The 18,939-nt window shown below is 38.3% G+C and overlaps 1 protein-coding gene across 1 annotated transcript in view; it reads right to left on the bottom strand.

Moving 5' to 3' along the window:
- Positions 1–18,939, bottom strand: part of ZC2HC1B (zinc finger C2HC-type containing 1B) — a 56,672-nt gene that overhangs the window by 12,239 nt on the left and 25,494 nt on the right. Inside the window, exons 5-6 of the mRNA XM_021709747.1 lie at positions 15,563–15,702; positions 12,223–12,331 (exon numbers count right to left, since the gene is read on the bottom strand). Of these exons, the coding sequence (XP_021565422.1) occupies positions 12,223–12,331; positions 15,563–15,702 (249 nt within the window). The remainder of the gene's footprint in view (positions 1–12,222; positions 12,332–15,562; positions 15,703–18,939) is intronic.

Here is an 18,939-nt window from a genome sequence, read left to right on the forward strand (position 1 = left end):
ATCCCACACAGGAGGAACTTTGATCAGGACACAGGAGGGGGCAACTGAAGCCCAAGTGAAATGGGGAATGGGACCCACCCCCCAGCTGCCACAGTGGTGGCCTTTTTCTAGGTAGAAAGAGAATCTCCAGCAGAGTGAATGTGGTTGGCATGCCCACTACAGGCAGCTAGTGGAGAAGCAGACTGGTACCTCTCAAGCTAAGCAGGGTAGAGAGTAGGGACCCAGCCACCAATATACCTTGCACCCAGCTGGAGTCCCTTTGTACACATAGAGATCAGAATGCAATGGCAGGTGCAGGATTCTAGGTATTCCACCACCCATCCTATTCCAGGCCAGAGGTTCGGCTCAACGAAGGGGAGGGGTGAGAGATTCTAAGACAAGTCAGTTCACCCTCTCTCATTACTTCAGGGGCTGGAAGCTGATTCAACTAGTTTAGCAGAGGGAGAAAGAACCCGCAATTATGGTATCCTGTCACAGGGTAGAGCAAGCAGCAGAAGTGAATGCTTCTCCCTCATTGAGTAATGGAATTATATAGGAGGGACCTTTCACAAATGAGAAAAAAATCAACAGAAAAACACAGACAACCCCCAGAGTCCTAAAGAAACAGTGTCCCAAAAAACAGCCACCAAAGCAAAAACAATGGAAACCTCCCAGAACGACCTGCCCCAGATGACAGCCACAGAAAGCAGAGATTAGATGGCAAAAATAAACAGAAACCAAGAGAAACAAGAAGAAAAACTCAATGAAATCATAGCAGAGTTGGTCAGTTTCAGAAAAAGTCTATTCTGAAATAATGGAAATTTAAAAATCCATCCTCAAAATAAATAACAAACAAACAAGCATGGGGAACAGAATCAATCAAGCAGAGGAAGGAATCTCAGAACCTGAAGACCAAAATGTGGAATTAATTCAATTTGTTAAAAACATAAGAAAAAGAAAGAGCAAAGCCTCCAAGAGATGAGTGACTATGTGAAGAAGTCAAACCTACACTTGAATGGTATCCCTGTAGCAGAAAAGGAAGTGGAGAACATCTTGGAACAAACATTTCATGTGGTCACCCAATAAACCTTTCCTCATCTTGTCAGAGATGTGACTAGTCAAGCACAAGAGATTCAGAGGACCCCTGCAAGGCATCACATGAGAATACCAACCCCTAGACACAGAGTAATCCACCTCCACAAAGTATGTATGAAAGAAAAAATCCTAAAGGCAACGAGAGAAAAGTCAGACTACCTATTGGAGAAAACTAGTCAGAATCACTCCAGACTTATCTGCAGAAACAAGCCAGAAGAGAATGGAGTCCAGGGTTTTTTTGGGTTTTTTTGAGTTGGAATCTCACTTTGCCACCCAGGCTGGAGTGCAGTGGCACACACATGGCCACCCCAGCATTGACCCATGGGGCTCAGGCAATCCTTTCACTCAGTCTTCCAAGTAGCCAGAACTACAGGTGCCCGCTATCATGCTTGGCTTTTTTTTTTATTGTAGAGACGAGCTGCCGCTGAGCTGCCCAGGCTGTTCTCAAACCCATGGGCTCAGGTAATCCTCTCACCTCAGCTTCCCAAAGTGCTGGGTGGGATTACAGGCTTGAGTCACCATGCCCAGCCTGGCATCCAATGTTTAACATTCTTAAAGATAAGCAATTCCAACCAATAATTTCCTACCCTGCCAATTTCCTACCTTGCCTTTAGGATTTTTTCTTTCATACATACTTTGTGGAGGTGGATTACTCTGTGTCTAGGGGTTGGTATTCTCATGTGATGCCTTGCAGGGGTCCTCTGAATCTCTTGTGCTTGACTAGTCACATCTCTGACAAGATGAGGAAAGGTTTATTGGGTGACCACATGAAATGTTTGTTCCAAGATGTTCTCCACTTCCTTTTCTGCTACAGGGATACCATTCAAGTGTAGGTTTGACTTCTTCACATAGTCACTCATCTCTTGGAGGCTTTGCTCTTTCTTTTTCTTATGTTTTTAACAAATTGAGTTAATTCCACATTTTGGTCTTCAGGTTCTGAGATTCCTTCCTCTGCTTGATTGATTCTGTTCCCCATGCTTGTTTGTTTGTTATTTATTTTGAGGATGGATTTTTAAATTTCCATTAAATTTCACCAGTGATGAGGGATTAAAAACCTTCACAGACATCCAACCCATAAAAGAATATGCCACCTCCAGATCAGCCCAGCAGGAGATACTTAAGAAGGTCTTGAGCACAGAAAAAACAAAAGAACAGTCATGTCCATCACAAAAGTCAGACAAGCACAAAGTTAACAGAGCATGCAGGGCACTCACAAAAATGAAAACATACAAATATATAATTACAAACGTTAAAAGGAAGCAAAGCAAACCCCTAAGAGTTACAAGACAGGGATAAACGCTCACATTTCAATTAACCTGAACATGAATGGACTAAATGCACCACTGAAAAGACATAGAGAGGCAAATTGGATAAAAAAGTATGATCTAAAAATCTGCTGCCTCCAGGAAACTCATCTCACTGCAAAGTAAATCCACAGACTCAAAGTTAGAGGCTGGAAAATGAACTTTCAGGCAAACAGAAAACAGATGAAGGCAAGAGTGGCTATTCTAATATCAGACAAAATAGCCTTCAAGTAATCAAAAGTTTTAAAAGGATACAGAAGGACAGTACATAATGATAAAAGGCTCAAGTCACCAGCAAGAAATATCCATCCTAAACATATATGCACCCAACAAAGGAGCAGCAGGTTTTATAAATAAACTACTAAGTAAATTAAGAGAGGACAATGACTCTTACGTAATCATAGCCGAAGACCTAAATACCCCACTTATAGCTCTAGATAGATGATCGAGGTGAAAAGTTAATAAAGAGATATGAAACCTCAACTCAATGCTCAACAAATGGACTTAATAGACCTCTATAGAACACTTAAACCAACAACTACAGAGTATACATTCTACTCATCAGCACATGGAATATACTCCAAACGACTGAAATGACACCATGCACCTTCTCAGATCACTGTGGAATAAAAATGAATATCACTACCAACAAGAAACCCTCAAAACACACAAAGACATTGACATTAAACAACGTGCTGCTGAACAACTTTTGGGTCAACATAGAAATCAAGACAGAAAGAACAAGTTTCCTGGAAACAAATGAAAACAAAGACACATCAGAATCTCTAGGAAGCCATGAAATCAGTGCTAAGAGGAAAATTATAGCATTGCAAACATACATCAAGAAAACAGAAAGAACACAAGTAAATAGCCTAATCTCATACCTAAGAGAGATGGAAAGGCAAGACCACCAAAATCCTAACTTCAGCAGAAGAATCTAGATCACCAAGATAAAGTCACAACTGCAGGGCACAGAAGACAAAAATATCATAGAAAATATCAACAAGATAAAAAGTTGGTTCTTTGAAAGGCTAAGATTGATGAACCACTGACCAAAGTGACTTAAAGAGAGAGAAAGTACAAATAAATACAATTAGAAACACAAAAGATGAAGTCACAACTGACCCTGAAGAAATTTAAAAGATTATCAGAAATTACTATGCACACTGGTATGTAAATACATAAGAAAACCTAAAGGAAACGGAGGACTTTCTGACATCACACAAGCTCCCAAGGTTAAGTCAAGAAGAAACTGAAATTCTAAACAGATCAATAACAATCCAGAAAATCAACTCCATCTAAGAAATCTACCAACCAAAAGAAGCCCCAGACCCGATGGCTTTCCAGTTGAATTTCACAAGACATACAAGAAGAAGCTGATACCAATCTTACCAAAAGTATTCCAGGCAATCGAGAAACATGTAATTCTTTCCAATTTATCTTATAAAGCTAACATCACATTGGTACTCAAACCCAGCAAAGACCCAACAGGGAAAGAAAATTACAGGTCATCTCCTTGATGAATATAGATACAAAGATTCTCAACAAGCTTCTAGCAAATAGGATCCAACAACACATCTCAAGGATCATCCACTATGACCAAGTAGGCTTCAATCCTAAGATGCAGGGCCGATTTAACATTCACAAGACCATAATTCAATACATTAACAGCTGTAAAAAAAAAAACAAAAAAACTCCACTTGATTATGTCATTAGATGCAGAAAAGCATTCGACAAAATCCAGCATCCCTTCTTGATAAAAACCCTTGAACACCTAGGCATAGAAGAAACATTCCTCAAAACAGTAAGAGCCACCTATGATAAATAGCCAATGTTTTGCTCAATGGGCAGAAGTTGGAAGCATTCCCCCTGAGAACAGGAACAACACAAGGATGCCATTCTCATCCCTCCTGTTCAACATAGTGTTGGAAGTCCTTGCCAGCATAGTCAGGCAAGAGAAGGAAGTCAGAGGTATCCAAATGGAAAAGAGTAAATTAAGCTAGCCGGGTTCGGTGGCTCAGCCTGTAATCCCGCACCTTTGGGAGGCTGAGGTGAGTGGATTGCCTGAGCCCACAGGTAAGAGACCTGCCTGGGCAGCGAGACTTCATCTCTACAATAAATCAAAAAATCAGCCGGGCGTGGTAGCGCGTGCCTGTAATTCCGGCTACTCAGAAGGCTGAGGTGGAAGGATCACCGAAGCCCAGCAGGTTGAGGCTGCAGTGGCCGGGGGCGGCCACTGCACTCCAGTCTGAGCGACAGAGTGAGACTCCAACTCAAAAAAAAAGAGTAAGTTAAGTTATCTCTCTTTGCAGATGATATGATTCTATACCTTGAAAACCCCAGGGACTCCAGCAAAAACCTCCTTCACTGACAAACGACTTTGGTAAGTTTTGAGGTACAAAATCAATGTGCAAAAGATAGTTGGGTTTCTATACATCAGCAACAAACAGGCAGAGAACCAAATAAAAAGCTCTATCCCATTCACAATAGCCACACACACAAAAGAAATACCTTGGTAACCACCTAATCAAACAAGTGAAAGACTTTTACAGCGAAAATTACAAAACATTGCTCAAAGAAATAAAAAATGACACAAAGAAATGGAAAAACATTCCTTGCTCATGGATTGGAAGAATCAGTATTGTCAAGATATCCATCCTACCCAAGGTAATCTATAGATTCAATGCAATATCCATCAACCTACTAACATTTTTCTCAGACATGGAAATGACAATACAGAAATTCATATGGCAACAGAAAAGAACATGAATAGCTAAAACAATCCTCAGCAAAAGGAACAAAGTAGAAGAGAAAGTACAAATAAACACAATTAGAAACACAAAAGACGAAGTCACAACTGACCCTGAAGAAATTTAAAAGATTACCAGAAATTACTATGCACACTAGTATGCAAATACAAAGAAACTTTTTCTTTCTGTCTTGATTTCTGTGTTGACCCAAAAGTTGTTCTGCAGCATGTTGCTTAATGTCACACTTCCAGACTTTAAACTTTATTACAAGGCTACAGTAACCAAAACAGTCTGGTATCGGTACAAGAATAGGTACATAGGCCAATGGAACAAGACAGAGATTCTTGAGGCAAAAATATGATCTCTCAACCAACTCGTCTTTGACAAAGCCACCAATAACAATCACTGGGGAAAGGAGACCATATTTAGCAAATGGTGCTGGGAAAACTGGCTGACCACATGCAGAAGAATGCAACTGGACCCCTACCTATCACCATATACTAAAATCAACTCAAAATGGATCAAAGACCTAATTGTAAAACCTCAAACTGTAAGAATCATAGAAGAAGACATAGGAAACACCCTTATCACATTGAAGTAGGCAATGAATTATTGACTAAGTTCCCAAAAGAGAATGCCATGAAAGTTAAGATAGACAGGCGGGATCTCATCAAACAAAAAGCCTTTTTGCACAGCAAAAGAAACCATCAAGAGAGTGGAGAAACAACTTACAGAATGGGAAAAAATATTTGCTGTGTATCTGATAAAGGCCTAACAACCAAGATCTACAAGAAACTCAAACAAGCTGAAAGAAAAAAACAAACAACCCTATTAAAAAGTGGGCAAAGTGCATGAATAGATACTTTTTTAAAGACAATATACAAGCAGCCAACAGATATATGAAAAAGCTCAGTCTCACTAATCATCAGAGAAATGTAAATCAAAATTATAATGAGGTACCACCTAATTCCAGTAAGAATGGCCATCATTAATAAATCAGAAAACAACAGTTACTAGCCCAGGTGCAGAGAAAAGGAATACTTCTAACTGTTGGTGAAAGTGCAAGCTAGTTCAACCTCTATGGAAAGCAATGTGGCGATTCCTAAAAGAACTAAAAATTGACCTTCCATACGATCCAGTAATCCCTCTCCTTGGAATATACCCAGAGGAATACAAATCATTCTACAAAACAAACAAACAAACAAACCAAAAAAACACCTGCACATGTATGTTTATAGCTATACTATTTACAATAGCAAAAACATGGAACCAATCCTATTGCCTATCAAAAGTGGACCAGTTAAACAAAATGTGGTACAAAAACATAATGGAGTATTAAGCATCCATAAAGAAGAACAAAATTAGGAACTTCACAGCAAATTGGATGGAGTCAGATATCATCATACTTAGTGATCTATCACAGAAACAAACAACTGAATACAGCACGTTCTCACTCATAAATGTGATCTGAACTTAATTACATTAGCCCAAGGGAGGGATCAACAGTCACTGAGCACTTCCAGGGGATGGGGGGGGAGTTGAGAGGGAGGGGTAACATTAACAAAACGAAGGGTACCTGGTCCCAAACCAGGGGAAGTGAAGGCCTGTTGGGGGCCCAAACTTCACCTGCATGTAGCCTACTTGTGTAGTTAACCCTTACTTGTACCCAACATCTCTACAATAAAATAAAATTTAAAAACAAAAACAGAAAACAAAAATGAAAGAGAAGAGAGGATGGGCACAGTGACATGTGCCTGCAGTCTCTGCTACTTAGTAGGCTGAGGTGGGAGGACTGCTTGAGCTCAAGAGTTTGAGTCCAGCCTGGGCAACATAATAAGACCCTGTCTCTTAAAAAAAAAAAATAAGGGAGAAATTAAGACATTTCCAGGGAAACAAAAGCTGAGGGAGTTCATTACCATGAGACCTGCCCTGCAAGAAATACTCAAGGGAGTCCTGCAGGGTGAAATGAGAAAATACTACATAGTAACTTGAAGCTGTAAAATGAAATAAAGATCTCAATAAAGGTAAACAGATAATTATAAAAATTAATATTGTTGTAACAATGGTTTGTAACTCTACTCTTTGTTTTCTACATGATTTAAGTGGCTAATACATTAAAAAATCAATTATTAGTCTAAAAACTAGTAACCTTGGCTTGAAACTCCACATTTTGTTTTATACATAATTTAAGTAACTTAGAATAATTATTAATTTATGTTTTTGGGCACACAATATCCAGGGTGAATATCTCTTATATGAAATGCTTAAGACCAGAGGGCTTCAGATTTCTGATGTTTTCTGAATTTTGTAATGTTTACATTATACTTATGGTTGAACATCCCTAATTTACAAAGCTAAAATCTGAAATGCTCCAATGAATATCTCTTTGAACATCATGTCAGCATTTAAAAAGTTTCAGATTTTGGAGCATTTCAGATTTCAGATTTTCAGAGTAGGGATATCAACCTGTATAAAGATGCAATTTTGAGACATCAACAACCAAAAGAAGTGGAAACAAAGCTGTTGAAGGAGCAGAGTTTTTCTGTGTTATTTAAGATAAGTTGGTATAAATTCAAATTAGAGTGTTGTAACATTAGGATGCTAAATATAATCCTGATAGTAACCACAAGGGAAACAGCTATAGACTATATATTCCCAAAAATTAGCAAGTAATTTAAATGTTTCACTGCAAAAAAAAGTAAAAACAAAAGAAGACAGTAATGTAGAAAATGAGAAGAAAAAAAAAAACTATACAAATAACAAATGCCAGATGTCCTTCCTTATCTGTAATCACTTTAAATGTAAATGGATTAAAGTCTCCAATTAAAAGACAGAGATTGGCAGAATGGATAAAAAATGTCTAATTATATGCTATATATAAGAGATTCACTTTAAATCCAAAGGCACAAATAGATTGAAAGTGAAAGGGCGGAAAAATAACTAACATGCAAAAATAACCAAAAACAGTAGGAGTGGCTACACTAATACCAGACAAAATAAACTTTAGACCAAAAAAGATTATAAGAAGCAAAGAAGAACCTAATGACAGGCCATCAAAATAGATGAAGCAAAATCCAACAGAACTGAAAGGAGAAATAGACAGTTCTCCAATAGTAATTGGATACTTCAATGTCCCATTCTCAATAACAACCAGATGGAGAAAAGTAAAGAAACAGAGAACTTAAACAACACAATAAACCAATTAGATCTAACAGACTGTATAGAGCACTCTACCCAACAACAGCATACACATTCTTCATAAGTGTATGTGGGACATTTTCCAAAATGAACTACATGTTAGACCACAAAATAACTCTCAATAAATTTCAAAAGATACATGTCATACAAAGTGTCTTCTCCAAATCACAACGCGATAAAACAGAAGTAAAACTGGAAAATTAAAAAATTTGTGCAAATTAAGCAACATACTCTTCAACATCCAGTGGATCAAAGAAAAAAATCACAAGATAAATTTAAAAACACTTGGAGACAAATGAAACTCAAAACATGACACACCAAAACTGATGGAACTCAGCAAAAACAGTGCTAAGGGAGGAATTTACAACTATAAATGCTTATATTAAAAAAAACAATGCTGGGCTGATGGCTTATGCCTGTAATCCCAGCACTTTGGGAGGCCAAGGTAGGAGGACTGCTTGAGCCCTGGAGTTCAAGGCCAGCCTAGGAAACATTGCAAGACCTTATCTCTACAAAATAAAATAAAATAATCAGCCTGGTGTGATGGTGCACACCAGTAATCCCAGCTACTCTGGAGGCTGAGGTAGAAGAATTGCCTAAGCCCAGAAGGTTGAGACTGTAGTGAGCTGTGATTATGCCACTGAACTCTGGCCTTGGGTGACACAGACAGACACCAACTCAAAACAAACAAACAAACAAAGAAAAAAGACCTTTCAAAAATCTAACTTTGCAAGTTAAGAAATTAGGAAACTACACCAAAAAGCTAGCAGAAGTTTCAACTTTGGGTTGGAGTTGGAAAAGAAAAAAAAAGCTAGCTTAAGAAAGTAAATATTAAAGATTAGAGCAGAGATAGAGAAAAGTGAGAATGGAAAAATGACAGAAAAATCAATGAAACCAAAAGTTGATTCTTTGAAAAGATTGACAAATTGACAAACCATTAGCTAGATGAACTAAGATAAACAGAGAGAACACTCAAATGGTAAAAATTATAAATGAAAGTGAAAGCATTATTATCAATGCTACAAAAATAAAAAGGATTTTATGAGTACAACGAACATTATATGCCAAATTGGATAACTTAAATAAAACTAAAACCTGCCAAGACTAAACCACAAAGAAACAGAAAGTCTGAATAAACTTATAACTAGTAAAACTATTGAATCTGTAATAGAAAATCTCATGAAAAATAAAAAAAGTTCTGGACCTAATAGTTTCACTGGGGAAGATTTCCAGACATTTAAAGAGAACACCAATTTTTCCTCAAACTTTTCCCAAAAATACTGAAGGGAGGGAAATTTTCCTAATTCATTCTATGAGGCCAGCATCATCCCAGTCCCTTATAAACACCGATGCAAAAATTCTCAACAAAGTACCAGGAAACCAAAGTTGGCAGCATATTAAAAGACTTATATACCATTATACTCCAGGACCAAGTGGGATTTATTCCTGGAATGCAAGGATGTTTCAACACACAAAAGCCAATCAATGTAATACACCATATTAACACAGTGAAGAACAAAAATAACACCATCATTTCAATTGATAAAGAAAAAGCATTTGACAAAATTCAATGCCCTTGCGTGATAAAGACATTAAATACACTAAGAATAGAGTACCTCAAACCATATATGAAAAACACACAGAGTACATCACAATCAGTGTTTAAAGACTGAAAACCTTCCCTATAAAATCAGGAACAAGGCAAGGATACCCATTTTTACCATTTCTATTCAATACAGTACTAGAAGTTGTTGCCAGAGCAATTGGGCCAGAAAAAGAAATAAAAGGCATCCAAATTGGAAAGGAAGACATAAAATTATCTCTGTTCACAGGCACTATGATTTTTTTAAAATTTGAAGATATCACACACAAAAAAAACTGTTAGAACTCACAAATAAATTCAGCAAAGTAGCAGAATACAAAGTTAACACATGAAAGTCAGTTGTGCTTCTATACATTAACAATGAACTACCTGAAAAGGAAATTATGAAAGCAATTTCATTTACAGTAGCATCAAAAATAATAAAACACTTAGGAATTAATGTGGTGAAAGACTTGTACACTGAAAACTATAAAACATTGATGAAAGAAATTAAAGAAAACATAAGTAGACATATATTCCATGTTCATGGATTTGATTACTTACTAATGTTAAGACGTCCACAAAGCAATCTACAGATTCAGTGTAATCCCTATCAAAATTTCAATGAAGCTTTTTGCAGAAATAGAAATACCCATCTTGAAATTCATATGAAATCTCAAACGACCCCAAAATAGCCAAGGAGGACTCACAGTTCCTGATGTCAAAACTTACTACAAGTCTACAGTAATCAAAACAATACTAGCATAAGGAAAGACATACAGTTCAATGAGATAGAGTCCAGAAACAAATGCTTGTATACATGGTCAAACGACTTTTGACAAGGGTGCCAAGACCACTGAATTGGGAAATGGCTGTCTTCAATAAATTGTATTGGGAAAACTAGATATCCATGTGAAAATAATCAAATCAGGCCCTTATCTAACACCATATATAAAAATTAACTCACAATGGATCATATACAAAAACATAAGATCCAAAACTATAAAACTCCCAGGAGAAAACATAGGAGTAAATTTCTGGGACCTTGAATTAGGCAATGATTTCTCGCATATAACACCAAAGGCATGGTCAACCAAAGAAAAAGCAAACAAATATGACCATGAAAGTTTTTTAAATGTGTGAATCAAAAGACAATATTAACAGGGTAAAAATGCAACTCATGGAATGGGAGGGAATATTTGTAAATCATATGTCTGATAAAGGATTAATATGCAGACTAAAAGTCAACAACAACAACAAAATTTTTCTATCACACTGGAACTAAGTAAAAAAAGACTTTCAATGGGCAAAAGACTTGAATAGACATATCTCCAAAGAAGATATACAAATAACCAATAAGCATCTGAAAAGATGATTAACATCTCACTAATTGTTAGAAATATGCAAATCAAAACTACAAATGAGATACCACCTAACACCCATTAGGGTGGCTACTATCATCCAGAACTATAATGGTAGTTATGCCTTGCTACTACTTTGAAGAAACTGCAGACAGCCCTCCCTATCCATGAGGTCTCCACCTGCAGATTCAACAAACCAAAGACCAAAAATATTAACACATAAAAAACAATACAATAAAAAATACAAGTTAAAATATACAGTATAATAGCTACTTACATAGAACTTACATTAGTTGTTAGGTAGTATAGCTATTTTAAGTAATATTAGGTATTACAAGTAGTCTACAGATGATTTAAAGTATACAGGAAGATGTGCAAAGGATATATGTAAATACTACACCTCAGAGATTCTGAAACCAATCCCCATGGATACCATGGGATGAGTACAGATGGTCCCCTATTTACAATGGTTGACTTACAATTTTTCAGCTTAAGGAAGTTTTATTGGGGGTGTTAAATGCACTTTTAACTTATGATATTTCAGTTGTAATGAGTTTGTCAGGACATAATTCCATTGTAAATCAAGAAGCATCTGTGTTTATTTCTAGAAAGGAAACTCTCCCTTTATTTTCAATACAACACATGGCATGTGGTCTTCCCTTACTCTTGATCTCCTTTCAATTTTACTAGACAGGAGAACAATAGGTCTAGACTCCTGCTGCTGTAATTGGATTTGATTTTGTATGCTGTCAAAGTCATATAATCTTGATAAATTAAGAAATATTCCCTCTTGGCAAATATGTTTTAATCTAAAACAAATCCACATACCCTTGTATCCAAAAGCAACAGTGAATGTCATGATAGCTTTTGCTGACCACTGATAAATCCCAAAACCAACAATGGCCACCTCTGACCTCCATCATTAGAGAGCTGAAATACATGCTCTGACTCACCTGACTTGGTTGGGCCTCCATTCATGGCCTCCGTGGCCCTGTTCTGCAGCAAAGTTCCCACAGCACTGGTAACAGTTGGTTCCTTTTTTGGACTTGTCTGAGCCCTACCCTACAGAGGGAAAGAGAAGTAGAGACACAGGGAGCACACTTCTGTAATCTCAGGTACTACACAGGAGATAAAGCTGTTTCCATTTAATCAGCAGCAGATTAGCATCATCTTCAGGGACTCTCTGTACCCCGGGGAAGAGGAGATACATACACACTGCACCTCACTTTGTCTGGTTCCTGGCCTCCCTGCTGATACTCAAAGCCATATCTGGGTTTGGAGCTTTCATTCCATAATTAAGCCCTTGGGGTTGTTGGCAGTATGTTTATCCCATAAAATTAGTTGTAGGGATACATAAGAAATCACTTAGTGTCAATAAGGATATATTTATAGAACATTTTATTTTTTCATTACACTTGAAGATGATTTTGTTTTTTAACATGAACAGAGAAGAAAAACAGATTGGCAGGCAGCAAATGTTTTGAGCATGAAATTCCAATATCCCTATGCCATCCCCCTCTCTACAGAGTAGCAGCAGCAGAATGGTTACACTAAAACAAAATAAGGACCAACAGGTTTTTCACAAGCTCCTTTGACCTCACCACTGATTCCACTGCCAGTGCCATAGAAACTGTTGTGTGAAGATAACCTGTTACTTGGAGTGTGAATTCTTACTTGGTCAAGGATGGCTGTGAGACTAAAGCAGGCAGCTCAACTCCATCCAAACAAGGAGAGCTATTTTTAGAGACCCATATTGGTCTCTTTTGGTTAAGGGTATGACACATTTTTAAAGTTGATTATGTTTAAAATAGAAACACATTTTGACTGTGCCATTAACAGTCTTCAGAACTGAAACAATCCCTACCCTCTTGTTCCATTTCTGAATAAGCTTCACCATTAGGCAAGGCCCCAAAGTGGTGAAGCTGGCACAAGGCAAACAAACACTGCTGTTCAGATATACTCTACAGTGAGGGAAGGAATTCAAAAAGCAAGCAATTTTTCTTCTGTGTTCCCAATCACCACTTAGTTCTGGAAAACAAGGAGGGGAATGCAGCCAAGTCACTGGTTACATACAGGACAGCCAGCTGGCCTTCTTCAAGAATAAAAAAACACTTCCGTTTGCTGCTTCCCTGTGCTCTCTTTGGCCCCACTAATGCCGACTTACTTCATGGACTGGTTAGAAGAAACATTTGTAGAAAAATAACTTGCCCTCTACTGCTTTACAAAGTGTAGGTGGAGTTATACTTAAAAACGTTTCCAAATTAGGCTGAATCCAAGCGCAAAGCAGTCATATCCCTTCAAAATTGTGGTGCCAATCCTACCAACAGGAAAAGGCTACATGAGAGGGGAAGGGTGGGGTAAAGTGGAGAGAGGAAGGATAGAGAAATCCCTATACACAAGACGCTGGAGCTGGATCATCTACTTACCTATAATCTTTCTAACAACTCAGCAAGGCACATGTGATTAACCGTATTTTACAGATTAAAGTGAGCTTCAATGACTTTAAGTAAATTGGGCAAGTTTACCTACAGATAAGTTATAGAACTGAAATTCAAACACTGGCTACTGATTGCAGAATCCCAGCTCTTTCTATATTACATTGCTTCCATGCTATCTCAGATGTAAAGACTGAATCTCTAAAACTATTATCATAACCACTGTCCCTTAACACTTATCTCCTCCCTCTTGTGTTCCTTTATCAAGAGATATAGTATTTCTATCTGTTCAGGCTATGGAGCTGAATACTTCATTTTCTCAGTCTCATCAATTATTTCTGAAATTCTTCCTCCCACATACCCCCATTAATCCTCATACTCCAGGTCCTCATTCTTTCCTACCAATCCATCCTAAACAGTAATTGTAAGGGTAACCTTTCTAAAAAGCCAATTCCATGTCACTCCAGTCTCCACTGATCAATCTATACTACCTAGTGATGGCACCTGAGGCCAATAATAGACAACTAGACAGAAAAGCCAAGAAAGCCAGTATACAGGGTGGAGAAAAGGCAGGAGGAAAAAACTGGATGGCAAGATGGAAAGAAGGACTGCCTGGTTGCCTGGGGACTTCCCAGTTCCTGCTTCCAGACTCTCAGACCTGGCTGTCGTCAGATTCTGGTCATCTATCCAATCAATTCCTCTTTGCCTCCTCCTCTGAACTGAATTGAGTTAAAGTCCTTCTAGATCTGGCTGCCCACCTTGTCTTCCACAGGAACTCTATGCTTTAGCCTCACAGGTAGGTGCTTCAAAAGGTGGATGCTTTATGCATAAAATCCTTTCCAATTCCAACTCTAGGCTGGTGAGCCCATTTTTATATTTAAGGGGAAGACGTTTGCTTGCCTTTGAAGACTTCCAGGAATCACAGTGGCTTCTTCTTCCACAGCCCTCATATATACATTAACTACACAAACTCCATGCTGTATTGATTCCAAGTCCTTCTCCTCCTTTCAACTACAATGTCTTGATTAACCAATACCTAGCATAGTGTCTGATACACAGCAGATGGTCACTAATTCTCTAATGAATATGGGGATAGAGTTCAGAATCCACAGTCTGTGAGAGATGCTACTGTTTGAAAGAGTTCCATCCCTTTAATGGAAAGTTTTCTAAACATGTTGTATTCTCTTAAAAGTATTCAGACCAACTTAATCTCTTCTTGGTGTCCTAGCCATGAAACTAAGTTTTTATGCTATAGTGTGAGTTATGGCCCTGGGACCTTTGATGTGTACAAAGTTGTTTGCTGACTCTAGTTCTGCATTTTATAAATTTGTGGTATTTTACCTCAAGTTGTTATTTTACCTTTTTGAATCCACTTATAACAGTTGCTTCCATTCATCCACATAACCCTTTAACTTGCTGATTCTGTGGCTTTAAATAAAAGACTGAAGAGCCTCCTTTATAGAACAAGACACACGGACTGATAGGGCAGTTTCCTTGTGACAGCCACCCCAACTCAGGCAGTTTCACTTAAGAATCACAATTCTTTCCTCAGTGGTTAAGGATGATAACCAATGTTGGACAAACAGTTCCTATAATGCTATAGAAACAGTATTTATATACTCAAGTCTTCATCCAAAAAAGCTTTCAAGATATTTTTCTAAAACACACAAATGTGCTATTAGATGGAAAGCACTGCCCTGCCAAAAGAAACTGACTCCCATGGGGATGAGTGATGGTGATCAGTTCTCTTGACGCTTACACGTCTTAGAATGAGTAACTGACATTCTCTAGTAAGTTTTTCCTGCTTGCCCCAGGCCTGCAAGGGCACAAGTTCCAACACCTGGGAAGAGACAGTTACCTGAGCTCTGGATGCCAATTTGGCTGCTGTCTGGGCTGGGTCAAAGACTCGGCGAGAAGATTGATCCTTGCAGAAATTAATATGTCTCTTGGCTGCAGTTTCATTAAACCTCCTCATGCAGTATGGGCATTGAATATAATCTGAATATAAACAATAACAACAAATGACAATATTTCAAAAATAACTATGGAATGAACTACATAAAATGAAATAAATAGGATATGAACTCTGCTCCAACATGAAAGAACAAGGTCCCAACTCTTCCGGGGGAAGACATGTAAGGGTGCAGATCAAGGATGTGGTAGGGGAAATTTTTACTACCTATGTACTTATTTCAATTAAAAGTGTGCCCTTAAAATATTTACATAATTCAGGCTCGGTGGCTCAATCTGAAATCCCACGCATTCGGAGGCTGAGGTGAGTGGATTGCCTGAGCCCGCGGGTTTGAGACCCGCCTGGGCAACTTGGTGAGACCTCATCTTTACAATAAATCAAAACATGAGCCGGGCGTGGTAGTGCGCGCCTGTAGTTCCAGCTACTTGGAAGGCTGAGGCGGAAGGATCGCCGGACCCCAGCAGTCGAGGCTACGGTGGCTGGGAGCAGCCTCTGCACTCCAGTCTGGGCGACAAAGTGAGACTCCAACTCAAAAAAAAAAAAAAAAAAAAATTTACATAATACTTTAAGAAAATGGCTGTAATTGTATTTTAGAACTTCCCAATTAAGCAAATAATTAGGAATCCCTGTATAAAGAAAGTAGTCCCAGAATCACAGAACATTAGTATCAATGGTACAGAAGGACTAGAAGATTCAAAAGCCCACATAGTGGTACGGGGTGAGACAGAAGATCTTACAGAAGTTACAGAGGGCAATCAGGCTTGGGGATGGAATTAGAAGCCAATGTCACTGTGTTACTGGCAGAAAGAAAACTGCTTTTACAGCAGCTAGATTTGTCTCATTTAACTACTCAGTGAAGAGGCCATCAATATATTCAGGAAGGAGACAGTAAAAGGATAAAAGGTAGGAAATCAAAAAATAAAAAAGGGAAAGAAGGAGGGGTGACAACAAAGTGGCTCAAGAAGCAGCTTTAACCTCCAGTGATGCAACATCCCAGGCAGCTCCTGATGGCCCTAGGTCCTCTGTGGTTCTGTATAATACCTCTGTTTACATTATTCTTTATTTGCAATTATTAGACCTAATTGGCTAATGAGAGAAATGGGAAGTGGACAAGATCCAAGATCTTGGAATGCAAAGCTGTGCACATTTTAGGTATAACAGAGTGGATATGAGCAACATAAAAGAATAACATTCCCCCAGAGAAGGGTCTAAAACTGCATCAACCCTAAACTCAGTGTGGAAGTTTGAGTTAATATATAGTCAACATTCTTACATGTGTGGATGAATATTTAATACAGTAGTGTTAAGAGTTTCTGTAAGCCATTTTTAAAGGAGTCTTCCATTTGAACAAATTATTTCCTAAAATGAATACTCATAAAATGTAAGGATTGTAAGCACTTAGATATTACCTAGTAGCCTTATCTTTTATTTTCCGCTCTGGAAGGGCGTATTTCATCAATTTAATACTCAATGAACACCTACTTGGTGCCAGGTGCTGTTTTACACCTGGGAATGCCATTCTCTGCAATCAAGGAGTAAGCCTTCTAGTACAGAAACAAACAAAAATTTCACACAGTGATAAATGGCTTGGAAAAAACCAAAACAGGAATAGCATTGGGAAATGATAAAGAGCTCAGTCCTAGAGCTTGCCTGACTGGTTTTGAGCCCAAATCCTTCACTTGCTGTGTCTATGAACAGGTTACTCAACCTCCTTATGCTTCCATGTCCTCAGCACCTGCAAATCACCTATTTCATCAGGCTGTTGTGAAAGTTAACTACGATAATCCACACAAAGATTTGGCAGAGTGGGCGGCACTGAATGTTTTATAAATGCTAGCGACTGCCATAAGAAAACAGGTCTAGCAAGGTTCTGTTTCCAACTACCAAACAGGAGTGAAACTGCTTAGAAACAAGTAAAACAGAAAGTGCCATTATTATTCAGAACTCACAATGGCATGAAAAAACACTCTAGAACGTGGCTCTTACCTTGGTGGCGATTTCTTCAATTTTACCAGCTGGAAAGTCAAGTCTTACATCAGAAATGCTACTACCATGAACCCTACTACTCATATCAGGCAGAGACAATGGTCATGGCAACTGACTCGCTTCCTTAATCCCACTTGTTCATCCATTCACTGACACCCTTCTACGTGTTTGGTACTATGTGCCACCATAGAGACAATAAAGCTGAAGTACATTTCCCTGCCAACAAAAACCTCAGAGATGACTAGGCAAACAGAAAATGACCACTTGGTGAGATAAATCGTGAGAGAAGGAAGCACCAGGACATCTGGGAGCCCATAGCAGGGCCATGAAGCCTCACTAGAGGGGCAAGGCGCAGGCAGGAGAGGGTCCTGTGTCTGGAGCATTCATTTTGCTGGCTGTAGTTATGTTGAACTTCAATTATTATGAAAATGGGAAAAATCTTTTTCTGCAACAATAATCTGAGTATAGCATGACTGAGCTACATGTTCTACCTTTATCTCAATTTGAGTCACTTCTCTTCTTCTATCAATAATGCTTTCATAAAATCACTATGTCCTGTTTATTTCAATAGGTAATGATTTTAAAAATTGGAGCATGAATGGATTCTTAGGAGGAATTCAGTGGCCAGATCTCTTTAAAAATCAATGTGGAAGAACAAGCATCATTTAAAAATGCAGACATTGTGGTGAGTATCCATGTCTATGTAGCCATATAAAATGGTAACAGAATGTCCCAGGTTGCACAGAATAATCAGAGCTATAAATATTCTACATCATTGTCCCCATAAATTGTCACAACATCCTGGAAATTTGAATCATCAGCAGGCTTAGTTAGTCACTAAGAAGTAGAATAAATATATGCATGTCACAAAACTGAGTCATAAAAATGGGGAATAATGTTGAGAACAAATAGAAATTACCTGCAAATTCATGCATATTGGGCCATATTATATGGCCTAATAACTCTAGTTATGTGTTAATAAATTTTCTAGTATTTAAGCCTGAGAATACTGGGATAATAAAAATCTCTAAAAATCAAAATAATCAAATCATGATAAAAATGTGCTATTCCAGGCCAGACCCAGTGGCTCAGCCTCTAATCCCATGCTTTGAGAGGCCAAGGTAAGTGGATTGCCTGAGCCCGTGGGTTCCAGACCCACCTGGACAACTTGGTGAGACCTCATCTCTACAACAAAAATCAAAAAATTAGCCGGTCATGGTAGCGTGCGCCTGTAGTTCCAGCTACTTGGAAGGCTGAGGCGGAAGGATCGCTGGAGC

This window comes from Carlito syrichta, unplaced genomic scaffold, assembly GCF_000164805.1.
Source record: "Carlito syrichta isolate Samal-C Ts95f unplaced genomic scaffold, Tarsius_syrichta-2.0.1 Scaffold279568, whole genome shotgun sequence".
NCBI classification, from domain to species: domain Eukaryota; kingdom Metazoa; phylum Chordata; class Mammalia; order Primates; family Tarsiidae; genus Carlito; species Carlito syrichta.